We start from the raw sequence: 15,693 nt of genomic DNA, 5'->3' as shown, positions 1-15,693 counted from the left end.
TCCAGAGGATTAGGTTAAGATGTATATTTTTTGGGGGAACAGATTAAATTGCACTTGCTAATACAATTATTGACTTTAAATTACATTTAATAACAATTTTTTCGGGGACTAAATCTATTTACAAACAAAGGGGCACATTGAGCGCTTTACCACTAAGGGCAATGTGGGCTCTCTAGAGTCTAGACTAACAACAAAATGTTTTGCCACGCCCTTTCATTGCCAAGAATCTTAAAATTTCAATTAGCTTAAAAAAATCACATTTCATGTATCTTGTATCTTGTGTATTCTATCTTCTATGTTGTATCCAACTTAATGACACGCCGCCGCCGAGCTACGTAAAGTGACAGCTGCCGATCGGAGCCTGCTACTCTAACGCTAATAAATTCGTCGCTACGCCTCGACCCAGGTCTGCCATCGTTCCAATCCCGTCCAGCGCCACGCCTAGTGCTCCGAGCTGAAGTACGAGTTCTGCATGAGATACAGCTTGTCGATGGGATTGATCAGGCTGTTGTTTAGGTTGGCCAGCATGTCGTGGGGATTCGAATGCGAGTGCGAGTGCTGGTTGCCGGAGGAGCTGGTTGACTGCAGCTCCAGGTTGTTCAGCGACAGCGAGTCCGCGTCATCGTCCAGCTGGTCGAAGTTGCTCCCGTCCAGCGAGAGGTCCGAGCTGCAGAAACTATCGTTTGAGTTGGCCGGATAATCTGCAAAGGGAGAATCAGTTAATAACAGATTTCAAAGTCTCTCTAAGGTATTCGCTTACCGTCCGGTGAGAATGGCAAGTTGGGATTCAGCGGCTGGCTGGCAAAGTTGCTATCCAAGCCTCCCAGATATCCCGAGCTGTCGCCGCCCAGTTCCTGTTTGACGCACTTGTCCTCCTTTTCGTTCGACTCCTTGTCATCGGTGGCACTGGAGTTGCCGGTGCCACGGCCGCCAGAGCCGCCGCCGGAGGAGCCGCCGTTCTGCTTGGCCTTGCGCTGGATCTTCTTCATCTTGGCCCGCTGGTTCTGGAACCACACCTGCACCACGCGCACCGACAGACCCGTGTCCTTGGCCAGAGCTTCGCGCACCTTGCGGCAGGGCTTGGGCGACTGGTCGAAGGAGGCCTTGAATTGTTTGCGCTGCTGCGAGGTGAGGATGGTGCGCGGCCGCTTGGGACCCCGCCGCCCATCCCGTGGTCTCAGCAGATCCTCCTCATCCAGGCCGACGAAGCCGCAGTGCTGGGCCGCTGCCGCCGCCAGGAACATCTCCTTCTCGAGGTCGTGGCGATAGCAGAAGAGCTGGCCGTCGCGCAGCAGGAACTGCTCGCCCTTTTGCAGCGGCAGGCGGCAGGCGTAGCACACGAAGCAGGGCAGGTGGAAGACGAAATTGGGAATCGGACGCATCACCAGCTCCTGCGGCAGGATGGCGTGGCAGCACGAGGCGCACTTGACGCCAAACAGCCGGTCATAGTCCATCTTGCAGTAGAGCTTCGAGTTACGGACGTAGCAGGTGTGGTGCAGCTGCATGCCGCAGTAGCAGCAGGCCAGGCACTGCTCATGCCAGTTGGCCTCGCCCACGTTCATCAGGAAGCGGTCGTGGATCTTCTGGCCACAGCCCTCGCACAGCTCGAAGTTCTTCTCGCACTTGATGTGGCCCACTTCTGCAAAAGAAAATTAATGGTGGAGAGGGGTTAAGTAAGTTACTAAAGTTAATGCGGTTAAAATAGAGCTCTACTCTTATTTGAATTATAATAATTCTTGAATATTATGTATTAAAAGAGAAAAAGGAATGGATAAGAAAGCATTGCCAGATTTATAAGAGTTGTTTTAGAGAGGTTTTCCCCGCTGTTCAGAGTTCGTTTAGTCGCTGTCTTTACCCCCTTCTTTTCTAGCCAGAGATGGGCGTACGTGGCGTATACGTGATGGCAGCACATGTCGCTGCGAAATTATCATGACATGTGCTGCCGATGGCGCAAGGACCTCGCTGACAATCGAATCGTGTGAAAATGCTTCAGCTTCTCTGCCATTTTTCCGCTCAATGTTTCGCCATTTGGCAGAGTCTCGGGGGAAAACAGAAAGAAACTGTTGAGGGAAAAAATTATCTGTCGCCGGGCTGCAACAGCTTGTATTGAAAGCTTGTTGATGCGTAATTGAAACGTAAAGTTTTCTGTATTTGTTCGGTATCAGCGGAGAAAGCATCTGCCCCGCTCACCTTTTTATGCTTAGAGCCAGCGACAATGGCTCAATTGATTTTGCCTGCGTCACTGAGTTTAAGCTGATATCCAACGCCGAATTTCTTGCTAAGGATACCTCCATTAGCTGGGCTGGGCCCCTTGCCGAGCTCCTAAACGGGAGGAGGATGCCACTAATCCTCTGCCCGTAGAGGCGCTCTTGAAACTGTAAACCAGTCATAAAAAGTAGTACCCGAAAACACAACAAAAGCTGCCTGGCAGAGCAGTAAACATAAAAAATATATGACGACCGCCACGAAAAATGTATGGAAGCATTTGAAAAATGAGCAGCGAGTCGGGGGAAAGTGGAGGGAAGCGAAGAGAAATGGAAATGGGAAACGGGGAAAAGGCAGTGAAGGTGGCGGTGGCGCTGGCGGTAGAGTGGAGTGTTATATTATATGGCTGTGGCTCAGTGGCAGAAAAATGTGCATGATTTATGGTTGGCACAATGGTGCTGCCATAGCCGCCGTATCTATGCAGATGTGCGTGTGGTGTATATGTGTGTATAGCATGGATATGGATATGGAGAGCAGGGTATAAGCCAGTGCAGTGCAGCGAAAAGTTGACTCGGGCATTTTTCTGGGTCCTATTCCATCCGTGCATCCTTGCCTATCCCATTGTGCTGTATCCGTGTCCAATCGCATTGCCGATAAAGGTTTTTGCAACTACGAAACAAAAATCGAGCATGATTCATTTGATTAAGCCTCGGGGGCTGCAACGTTTTGAATTTGGCCGCTTTTTTAGAGCTTTGAACATCGATATTGTGACGACAACGTTCGGCTTTCGTTTGTGTAATCTAATCGAAATTTATGGCATTTCGCTGCAGTTTTATGAATGTTTTCTTTTTTTTTTTGCCGCTCTGTGTATGCCTTTTGTTTTTGAGGCGTTTCTGCATTGTTTCAGCTATCAAAGGACGCTGTCATTGAGGGCCTCTCCGTTTTTTTTGGGCGCGAATCTGGTCGAGAAAATCAACAAACATCGGGTGCAAACAGTTTGAACAAGTGCGGCGCACTCATGTCAAATACATAGATTAAACAGCAGATAATTCCAAAATCAACTCGCCGATAAACACAGAAAAATATATAGAGCCCACTAATAGATGACAGCGTCGAAAGTGTCCTCGGCCTTATCGGTGATAAAGGGGCTTATCTGGCCACAGCGCCCCTCGATTGCCGCACTATATGGTGCATTTATTGACACATTGACAGGCAGGCGGAGGGCTATGGAGATAAATCGGGAGAGGGCACAGACAGTCCAACTCTGGTTCCCGACTCCCAGCAGTAATTCGGGCTAACTGCCAACAGGAGTCCGGGTCCCCGGGTCCGGTCCACGTGCCACGTGGATTTTGGCAGCAGTTCAGCATTGACAGACAGCTCATAATGGGACAGCTTTAATTACGGCTGACAACGCGGTCTTTAAAACTTCCAGGTAATACAGATACAGGCAGAAAAAATTGCTTCAATCAATTATATTCCAAATATACGGAAATATAAAAACAGACCATTTTTTTGAAAAATCTAAGTTTTTCGGACATCATAATTAAGCCGAAATTGCATTAATTTTAATTCGGAAAGCTGTTCTGTGCTAGTTTTTATTGTACTTTTTAATCTGCATACTGCGTTTGTTGATGCTATTGTTAGTTTTTAAATAAAATTATAAAACCTTGCAAAAAGGTATAAAAACAGGCAATTTTGTCCGAAAATCATAGTTTAAAAAATGCATAACTAAGCCAAAAAATCATTGGTTTCAATTCGGAAAGCTGTTCTATGCTAAGTTTTAATAGATTAACAAATCTGCATACTCAGTTTTCAAATTTAAAAGATTCCATTTTTTGTCAAATTTTGACAATTTTAATGATGTAACCCCTTATGAAATTTTCAATTTTCGGAAAAATCTTAAAAATTTATTTTTTGACCGGACATGGCTAGATCGATTCAGCGTTTGATGCTGATCAAGAATATATATGGTTTGTAGGGTCGGAAATGATTCATTCACAGCGTATTAAGCTTCTGACTTAAATTATACCCAACAAAAATGGTATAAAAACAGACAATTTGTTGAAAAATCTAATTTTTTCGGACATCATAATTAAGCCGAAAATGCATTAATTTTAATTCGGAAAGCTGTTTTGTACTGGTTTTTATTGTACAATTTAATCTGCATACTGCGTTTGTTGATGCTATTGTTAGTTTTTAAATAAAATTATAAAACCTTGCAAAAAGGTATAAAAACAGGCAATTTTCTCCGAAAATCATAGTTTAAAAAATGCATAACTAAGCCAAAAAATCATTGATTTTAATTCGGAAAGCTGTTTTATGCTAAGTTTTAATAGATTAACAAATCTGCATACTCAGTTTTCAAATTTAAAAGATTCAATATTTTGTCAAATTTTGACAATTTTAATGATGTAACCCCTTATGAAATTTTCAATTTTCGGAAAAATCTTAAAAATTTATTTTTTGACCGGACATGGCTAGATCGTTTCAGCTTTTGATGCTGATCAAGAATATATATGGTTTGTAGGGTCGGAAATGATTCATTCACAGCGTAACAAGCTTCTGACTTAAATTATACCCAACGAAAAAGGTATAAAAACAGACAATTTTTTTTAAAAATCTAAGTATTTCGGACATCATAATTAAGCCGAAAATGCCTTAATTTTAATTCGGAAAGCTGTTCTGTGCTGGTTTTTATTGTACAATTTAATCTGCATACTGCGTTTGTTGATGCTATTGTTAGTTTTTAAATAAAATTATAAAACCTTGCAAAAAGGTATAAAAACAGGCAATTTTCTCCGAAAATCATAGTTTAAAAACTGCATAACTCAGCCAAAAAATCATTGATTTTAATTCGGAAAGCTGTTCTATGCTAAGTTTTAATAGATTAACAAATCTGCATACTCAGTTTTCAAATTTAAAAGATTCCATTTTTTGTCAAATTTTGACAATTTTAATGATGTAACCCCTTATGAAATTTTCAATTTTCGGAAAAATCTTAAAAATTTATTTTTTGACCGGACATGGCTAGATCGATTCAGCTTTTGATGCTGATCAAGAATATATATGGTTTGTAGGGTCGGAAATGATTCATTCACAGCGTAACAAGCTTCTGACTTAAATTATACCCAACGAAAAAGGTATAAAAACAGACAATTTTTTTAAAAATCTAAGTATTTCGGACATCATAATTAAGCCGAAAATGCCTTAATTTTAATTCGGAAAGCTGTTCTGTGCTGGTTTTTATTGTACAATTTAATCTGCATACTGCGTTTGTTGATGCTATTGTTAGTTTTTAAATAAAATTATAAAACCTTGCAAAAAGGTATAAAAACAGACAATTTTCTCCGAAAATCATAGTTTAAAAAATGCATAACTAAGCCAAAAAATCATTGATTTTAATTCGGAAAGCTGTTTTATGCTAAGTTTTAATAGATTAACAAATCTGCATACTCAGTTTTCAAATTTAAAAGATTGCATTTTTTGTCAAATTTTGACAATTTTAATGATGTAACCCCTTATGAAATTTTCAATTTTCGGAAAAATCTTAAAAATTTATTTTTTAACCGGACATGGCTAGATCGATTCAGCTTTTGATGCTGATCAAGAATATATATGGTTTGTAGGGTCGGAAATGATTCATTCACAGCGTAACAAGCTTCTGACTTAAATTATACCCAACGAAAAAGGTATAAAAACAGACAATTTTTTTAAAAATCTAAGTATTTCGGACATCATAATTAAGCCGAAAATGCCTTAATTTTAATTCGGAAAGCTGTTCTGTGCTGGTTTTTATTGTACAATTTAATCTGCATACTGCGTTTGTTGATGCTATTGTTAGTTTTTAAATAAAATTATAAAACCTTGCAAAAAGGTATAAAAACAGACAATTTTCTCCGAAAATCATAGTTTAAAAAATGCATAACTAAGCCAAAAAATCATTGATTTTAATTCGGAAAGCTGTTTTATGCTAAGTTTTAATAGATTAACAAATCTGCATACTCAGTTTTCAAATTTAAAAGATTGCATTTTTTGTCAAATTTTGACAATTTTAATGATGTAACCCCTTATGAAATTTTCAATTTTCGGAAAAATCTTAAAAATTTATTTTTTGACCGGACATGGCTAGATCGATTCAGCTTTTGATGCTGATCAAGAATATATATGGTTTGTAGGGTCGGAAATGATTCATTCACAGCGTAACAAGCTTCTGACTTAAATTATACCCAACGAAAAAGGTATAAAAACAGACAATTTTTTTAAAAATCTAAGTATTTCGGACATCATAATTAAGCCGAAAATGCCTTAATTTTAATTCGGAAAGCTGTTCTGTGCTGGTTTTTATTGTACAATTTAATCTGCATACTGCGTTTGTTGATGCTATTGTTAGTTTTTAAATAAAATTATAAAACCTTGCAAAAAGGTATAAAAACAGACAATTTTCTCCGAAAATCATAGTTTAAAAAATGCATAACTAAGCCAAAAAATCATTGATTTTAATTCGGAAAGCTGTTTTATGCTAAGTTTTAATAGATTAACAAATCTGCATACTCAGTTTTCAAATTTAAAAGATTCAATTTTTTTGTCAAATTTTGACAATTTTAATGATGTAACCCCTTATGAAATTTTCAATTTTCGGAAAAATCTTAAAAATTTATTTTTTGACCGGACATGGCTAGATCGATTCAGCTTTTGATGCTGATCAAGAATATATATGGTTTGTAGGGTCGGAAATGATTCATTCACAGCGTAACAAGCTTCTGACTTAAATTATACCCAACGAAAAAGGTATAAAAACAGACAATTTTTTTAAAAATCTAAGTATTTCGGACATCATAATTAAGCCGAAAATGCCTTAATTTTAATTCGGAAAGCTGTTCTGTGCTGGTTTTTATTGTACAATTTAATCTGCATACTGCGTTTGTTGATGCTATTGTTAGTTTTTAAATAAAATTATAAAACCTTGCAAAAAGGTATAAAAACAGACAATTTTCTCCGAAAATCATAGTTTAAAAAATGCATAACTAAGCCAAAAAATCATTGATTTTAATTCGGAAAGCTGTTTTATGCTAAGTTTTAATAGATTAACAAATCTGCATACTCAGTTTTCAAATTTAAAAGATTGCATTTTTTGTCAAATTTTGACAATTTTAATGATGTAACCCCTTATGAAATTTTCAATTTTCGGAAAAATCTTAAAAATTTATTTTTTGACCGGACATGGCTAGATCGATTCAGCTTTTGATGCTGATCAAGAATATATATGGTTTGTAGGGTCGGAAATGATTCATTCACAGCGTAACAAGCTTCTGACTTAAATTATACCCAACGAAAAAGGTATAAAAACAGACAATTTTTTTAAAAATCTAAGTATTTCGGACATCATAATTAAGCCGAAAATGCCTTAATTTTATTTCGGAAAGCTGTTCTGTGCTGGTTTTTATTGTACAATTTAATCTGCATACTGCGTTTGTTGATGCTATTGTTAGTTTTTAAATAAAATTATAAAACCTTGCAAAAAGGTATAAAAACAGACAATTTTCTCCGAAAATCATAGTTTAAAAAATGCATAACTAAGCCAAAAAATCATTGATTTTAATTCGGAAAGCTGTTTTATGCTAAGTTTTAATAGATTAACAAATCTGCATACTCAGTTTTCAAATTTAAAAGATTCCATTTTTTGTCAAATTTTGACAATTTTAATGATGTAACCCCTTATGAAATTTTCAATTTTCGGAAAAATCTTAAAAATTTATTTTTTGACCGGACATGGCTAGATCGATTCAGCTTTTGATGCTGATCAAGAATATATATGGTTTGTAGGGTCGGAAATGATTCATTCACAGCGTAACAAGCTTCTGGCTTAAATTATACCCAACGAAAAAGGTATAAAAACAGACAATTTTTTTAAAAATCTAAGTATTTCGGACATCATAATTAAGCCGAAAATGCCTTAATTTTAATTCGGAAAGCTGTTCTGTGCTGGTTTTTATTGTACAATTTAATCTGCATACTGCGTTTGTTGATGCTATTGTTAGTTTTTAAATAAAATTATAAAACCTTGCAAAAAGGTATAAAAACAGACAATTTTCTCCGAAAATCATAGTTTAAAAAATGCATAACTAAGCCAAAAAATCATTGATTTTAATTCGGAAAGCTGTTTTATGCTAAGTTTTAATAGATTAACAAATCTGCATACTCAGTTTTCAAATTTAAAAGATTCAATTTTTTTGTCAAATTTTGACAATTTTAATGATGTAACCCCTTATGAAATTTTCAATTTTCGGAAAAATCTTAAAAATTTATTTTTTGACCGGACATGGCTAGATCGATTCAGCTTTTGATGCTGATCAAGAATATATATGGTTTGTAGGGTCGGAAATGATTCATTCACAGCGTAACAAGCTTCTGACTTAAATTATACCCAACGAAAAAGGTATAAAAACAGACAATTTTTTTAAAAATCTAAGTATTTCGGACATCATAATTAAGCCGAAAATGCCTTAATTTTAATTCGGAAAGCTGTTCTGTGCTGGTTTTTATTGTACAATTTAATCTGCATACTGCGTTTGTTGATGCTATTGTTAGTTTTTAAATAAAATTATAAAACCTTGCAAAAAGGTATAAAAACAGACAATTTTCTCCGAAAATCATAGTTTAAAAAATGCATAACTAAGCCAAAAAATCATTGATTTTAATTCGGAAAGCTGTTTTATGCTAAGTTTTAATAGATTAACAAATCTGCATACTCAGTTTTCAAATTTAAAAGATTCAATTTTTTGTCAAATTTTGACAATTTTAATGATGTAACCCCTTATGAAATTTTCAATTTTCGGAAAAATCTTAAAAATTTATTTTTTGACCGGACATGGCTAGATCGATTCAGCTTTTGATGCTGATCAAGAATATATATGGTTTGTAGGGTCGGAAATGATTCATTCACAGCGTAACAAGCTTCTGACTTAAATTATACCCAACGAAAAAGGTATAAAAACAGACAATTTTTTAAAAAATCTAAGTATTTCGGACATCATAATTAAGCCGAAAATGCATTAATTTTAATTCGGAAAGCTGTTTTGTACTGGTTTTTATTGTACTATTTAATCTGCATACTGCGTTTGTTGATGCTATTGTTAGTTTTTAAATAAAATTATAAAACCTTGCAAAAAGGTATAAAAACAGGCAATTTTCTCCGAAAATCATAGTTTAAAAAATGCATAACTAAGCCAAAAAATCATTGATTTTAATTCGGAAAGCTGTTTTATGCTAAGTTTTAATAGATTAACAAATCTGCATACTCAGTTTTCAAATTTAAAAGATTCCATTTTTTGTCAAATTTTGACAATTTTAATGATGTAACCCCTTATGAAATTTTCAATTTTCGGAAAAATCTTAAAAATTTATTTTTTGACCGGACATGGCTAGATCGATTCAGCTTTTGATGCTGATCAAGAATATATATGGTTTGTAGGGTCGGAAATGATTCATTCACAGCGTAACAAGCTTCTGACTTAAATTATACCCAACGAAAAAGGTATAAAAACAGACAATTTTTTTAAAAATCTAAGTATTTCGGACATCATAATTAAGCCGAAAATGCCTTAATTTTAATTCGGAAAGCTGTTCTGTGCTGGTTTTTATTGTACAATTTAATCTGCATACTGCGTTTGTTGATGCTATTGTTAGTTTTTAAATAAAATTATAAAACCTTGCAAAAAGGTATAAAAACAGGCAATTTTCTCCGCAAATCATAGTTTAAAAAATGCATAACTAAGCCAAAAAATCATTGATTTTAATTCGGAAAGCTGTTCTATGCTAAGTTTTAATAGATTAACAAATCTGCATACTCAGATTTCAAATTTAAAAGATTCAATTTTTTGTCAAATTTTGACAATTTTAATGATGTAACCCCTTATGAAATTTTCAATTTTCGGAAAAATCTTAAAAATTTATTTTTTGACCGGGCATGGCTAGATCGATTCAGCTTTTGATGCTGATCAAGAATATATATGGTTTGTAGGGTCGGAAATGATTCATTCACAGCGTAACAAGCTTCTGACTTAAATTATACCCAACGAAAAAGGTATAAAAACAAACAATTTTTTTAAAAATCTAAGTATTTCGGACATCATAATTAAGCCGAAAATGCCTTAATTTTAATTCGGAAAGCTGTTCTGTGCTGGTTTTTATTGTACAATTTAATCTGCATACTGCGTTTGTTGATGCTATTGTTAGTTTTTAAATAAAATTATAAAACCTTGCAAAAAGGTATAAAAACAGGCAATTTTCTCCGCAAATCATAGTTTAAAAAATGCATAACTAAGCCAAAAAATCATTGATTTTAATTCGGAAAGCTGTTCTATGCTAAGTTTTAATAGATTAACAAATCTGCATACTCAGATTTCAAATTTAAAAGATTCAATTTTTTGTCAAATTTTGACAATTTTAATGATGTAACCCCTTATGAAATTTTCAATTTTCGGAAAAATCTTAAAAATTTATTTTTTGACCGGGCATGGCTAGATCGATTCAGCTTTTGATGCTGATCAAGAATATATATGGTTTGTAGGGTCGGAAATGATTCATTCACAGCGTAACAAGCTTCTGACTTAAATTATACCCAACGAAAAAGGTATAAAAACGGACAATTTTTTTAAAAATCTAAGTATTTCGGACATCATAATTAAGCCGAAAATGCATTAATTTTAATTCGGAAAGCTGTTAAAAAACCAGCACAAAACAGCTTTCCGAATTAAAATTAATGCATTTTCGGCTTAATTATGATGTCCGAAATACTTAGATTTTTTAAAAAATTGTCTGTTTTTATACCTTTTTCGTTGGGTATAATTTAAGTCAGAAGCTTGTTACGCTGTGAATGAATCATTTCCGACCCTACAAACCATATATATTCTTGATCAGCATCAAAAGCTGAATCGATCTAGCCATGTCCGGTCAAAAAATAAATTTTTAAGATTTTTCCGAAAATTGAAAATTTCATAAGGGGTTACATCATTAAAATTGTCAAAATTTGACAAAAAATTGAATCTTTTAAATTTGAAAACTGAGTATGCAGATTTGTTAATCTATTAAAACTTAGCATAGAACAGCTTTCCGAATTAAAATCAATGATTTTTTGGCTTAGTTATGCATTTTTTAAACTATGATTTTCGGAGAAAATTGCCTGTTTTTATACCTTTTTGCAAGGTTTTATAATTTTATTTAAAAACTAACAATAGCATCAACAAACGCAGTATGCAGATTAAATAGTACAATAAAAACCAGTACAAAACAGCTTTCCGAATTAAAATTAAGGCATTTTCGGCTTAATTATGATGTCCGAAATACTTAGATTTTTAAAAAAATTGTCTGTTTTTATACCTTTTTCGTTTGGTATAATTTAAGTCAGAAGCTTGTTACGCTGTGAATGAATCATTTCCGACCCTACAAACCATATATATTCTTGATCAGCATCAAAAGCTGAATCGATCTAGCCATGTCCGGTCAAAAAATAAATTTTTAAGATTTTTCCGAAAATTGAAAATTTCATAAGGGGTTACATCATTAAAATTGTCAAAATTTGACAAAAAATGGAATCTTTTAAATTTGAAAACTGAGTATGCAGATTTGTTAATCTATTAAAACTTAGCATAGAACAGCTTTCCGAATTAAAATCAATGATTTTTTGGCTTAGTTATGCATTTTTTAAACTATGATTTTCGGAGAAAATTGCCTGTTTTTATACCTTTTTGCAAGGTTTTATAATTTTATTTAAAAACTAACAATAGCATCAACAAACGCAGTATGCAGATTAAATAGTACAATAAAAACCAGTACAAAACAGCTTTCCGAATTAAAATTAATGCATTTTCGGCTTAATTATGATGTCCGAAATACTTAGATTTTTAAAAAAATTGTCTGTTTTTATACCTTTTTCGTTGGGTATAATTTAAGTCAGAAGCTTGTTACGCTGTGAATGAATCATTTCCGACCCTACAAACCATATATATTCTTGATCAGCATCAAAAGCTGAATCGATCTAGCCATGTCCGGTCAAAAAATAAATTTTTAAGATTTTTCCGAAAATTGAAAATTTCATAAGGGGTTACATCATTAAAATTGTCAAAATTTGACAAAAAATTGAATCTTTTAAATTTGAAAACTGAGTATGCAGATTTGTTAATCTATTAAAACTTAGCATAGAACAGCTTTCCGAATTAAAATCAATGATTTTTTGGCTTAGTTATGCATTTTTTAAACTATGATTTTCGGAGAAAATTGCCTGTTTTTATACCTTTTTGCAAGGTTTTATAATTTTATTTAAAAACTAACAATAGCATCAACAAACGCAGTATGCAGATTAAATAGTACAATAAAAACCAGCACAGAACAGCTTTCCGAATTAAAATTAATGCATTTTCGGCTTAATTATGATGTCCGAAATACTTAGATTTTTCAAAAAATTGTCCGTTTTTATACCTTTTTCGTTGGGTATAATTTAAGTCAGAAGCTTGTTACGCTGTGAATGAATCATTTCCGACCCTACAAACCATAAATATTCTTGATCAGCATCAAAAGCTGAATCGATCTAGCCATGTCCGGTCAAAAAATAAATTTTTAAGATTTTTCCGAAAATTGAAAATTTCATAAGGGGTTATATCATTAAAATTGTCAAAATTTGACAAAAAATGGAATCTTTTAAATTTGAAAACTGAGTATGCAGATTTGTTAATCTATTAAAACTTAGCATAGAACAGCTTTCCGAATTAAAATCAATGATTTTTTGGCTTAGTTATGCATTTTTTAAACTATGATTTTCGGAAAAAATTGCCTGTTTTTATACCTTTTTGCTAGGTTTTATAATTTTATTTAAAAACTAACAATAGCATCAACAAACGCAGTATGCAGATTAAATAGTACAATAAAAACCAGCACAGAACAGCTTTCCGAATTAAAATTATTACATTTTCGGCTTAATTATGATGTCCGAAATACTTAGATTTTTAAAAAAATGTTCCGTTTTTATACCTTTTTCGTTGGGTATAATTTAAGTCAGAAGCTTGTTACGCTGTGAATGAATCATTTCCGACCCTACAAACCATATATATTCTTAATCAGCATCAAAAGCTGAATCGATCTAGCCATGTCCGGTCAAAAAAAAAATTTTTAAGATTTTTCCGAAAATTGAAAATTTTATAAGGGGTTACATCATTAAAATTGTCAAAATTTGACAAAAAATGGAATCTTTTAAATTTGAAAACTGAGTATGCAGATTTGTTAATCTATTAAAACTTAGCATAGAACAGCTTTCCGAATTAAAATCAATGATTTTTTGGCTTAGCTATGCATTTTTTAAACTATGATTTTCGGAAAAAATTGCCTGTTTTTATACCTTTTTGCTAGGTTTTATAATTTTATTTAAAAACTAACAATAGCATCAACAAACGCAGTATGCAGATTAAATAGTACAATAAAAACCAGCACAGAACAGCTTTCCGAATTAAAATTATTACATTTTCGGCTTAATTATGATGTCCGAAATACTTAGATTTTTAAAAAAATGTTCCGTTTTTATACCTTTTTCGTTGGGTATAATTTAAGTCAGAAGCTTGTTACGCTGTGAATGAATCATTTCCGACCCTACAAACCATATATATTCTTAATCAGCATCAAAAGCTGAATCGATCTAGCCATGTCCGGTCAAAAAATAAATTTTTAAGATTTTTCCGAAAATTGAAAATTTCATAAGGGGTTACATCATTAAAATTGTCAAAATTTGACAAAAAATTGAATCTTTTAAATTTGAAAACTGAGTATGCAGATTTGTTAATCTATTCAAACTTAGCATAGAACAGCTTTCCGAATTAAAATCAATGATTTTTTGGCTTAGTTATGCATTTTTTAAACTATGATTTTCGGAAAAAATTGCCTGTTTTTATACCTTTTTGCAAGGTTTTATAATTTTATTTAAAAACTAACAATAGCATCAACAAACGCAGTATGCAGATTAAATAGTACAATAAAAACCAGCACAGAACAGCTTTTCGAATTAAAATTAATGCATTTTCGGCTTAATTATGATGTCCGAAATACTTAGATTTTTAAAAAAATTGTCAGTTTTTATACCTTTTTCGTTGGGTATATTTTAAGTCAGAAGCTTGTTACGCTGTGAATGAATCATTTCCGACCCTACAAACCATATATATTCTTGATCAGCATCAAAAGCTGAATCGATCTAGCCATGTCCGGTCAAAAAATAAATTTTTAAGATTTTTCCGAAAATTGAAAATTTCATAAGGGGTTACATCATTAAAATTGTCAAAATTTGACAAAAAATGGAATCTTTTAAATTTGAAAACTGAGTATGCAGATTTGTTAATCTATTAAAACTTAGCATAGAACAGCTTTCCGAATTAAAATCAATGATTTTTTGGCTTAGTTATGCATTTTTTAAACTATGATTTTAGGAGAAAATTGCCTGTTTTTATACCTTTTTGCAAGGTTTTATAATTTTATTTAAAAACTAACAATAGCATCAACAAACGCAGTATGCAGATTAAATAGTACAATAAAAACCAGCACAGAACAGCTTTCCGAATTAAAATTATTACATTTTCGGCTTAATTATGATGTCCGAAATACTTAGATTTTTAAAAAAATGTTCCGTTTTTATACCTTTTTCGTTGGGTATAATTTAAGTCAGAAGCTTGTTACGCTGTGAATGAATCATTTCCGACCCTACAAACCATATATATTCTTGATCAGCATCAAAAGCTGAATCGATCTAGCCATGTCCGGTCAAAAAATAAATTTTTAAGATTTTTCCGAAAATTGAAAATTTCATAAGGGGTTACATCATTAAAATTGTCAAAATTTGACAAAAAATGGAATCTTTTAAATTTGAAAACTGAGTATGCAGATTTGTTAATCTATTAAAACTTAGCATAGAACAGCTTTCCGAATTAAAATCAATGATTTTTTGGCTTAGTTATGCATTTTGTAAACTATGATTTTCGGAAAAAATTGCCTGTTTTTATACCTTTTTGCTAGGTTTTATAATTTTATTTAAAAACTAACAATAGCATCAACAAACGCAGTATGCAGATTAAATAGTACAATAAAAACCAGCACAGAACAGCTTTCCGAATTAAAATTATTACATTTTCGGCTTAATTATGATGTCCGAAATACTTAGATTTTTAAAAAAATGTTCCGTTTTTATACCTTTTTCGTTGGGTATAATTTAAGTCAGAAGCTTGTTACGCTGTGAATGAATCATTTCCGACCCTACAAACCATATATATTCTTAATCAGCATCAAAAGCTGAATCGATCTAGCCATGTCCGGTCAAAAAATAAATTTTTAAGATTTTTCCGAAAATTGAAAATTTCATAAGGGGTTACATCATTAAAATTGTCAAAATTTGACAAAAAATTGAATCTTTTAAATTTGAAAACTGAGTATGCAGATTTGTTAATCTATTCAAACTTA

General features: G+C 33.1%; 1 protein-coding gene across 3 annotated transcripts in view; it reads right to left on the bottom strand.

Moving 5' to 3' along the window:
- The window catches only part of Lmx1a (LIM homeobox transcription factor 1 alpha), a 75,895-nt gene continuing 60,202 nt past the window's right edge, over positions 1-15,693 (bottom strand). For 2 of the 3 annotated variants that reach the window (XM_086833860.1, XM_086833859.1), the window contains 2 exons: positions 761-1,639; positions 1-701 (listed from right to left, as the gene is read on the bottom strand). In XM_086833860.1, the coding sequence (XP_086689986.1) occupies positions 442-701; positions 761-1,562 (1,062 nt within the window). In that variant the 5' untranslated portion in view covers positions 1,563-1,639 and the 3' untranslated portion in view covers positions 1-441. Of the gene's footprint in view, positions 702-760; positions 1,640-2,190; positions 2,220-15,693 lie in introns of those variants that run through there. The other variant, XM_086833861.1, reaches the window with a different exon arrangement.

Source organism: Drosophila serrata, unplaced genomic scaffold (assembly GCF_035046125.1).
Source record: "Drosophila serrata isolate PLE 108 unplaced genomic scaffold, ASM3504612v1 contig_272, whole genome shotgun sequence".
NCBI lineage: Eukaryota > Metazoa > Arthropoda > Insecta > Diptera > Drosophilidae > Drosophila > Drosophila serrata.
This window is presented reverse-complemented; position numbering and strand designations above follow the sequence as displayed.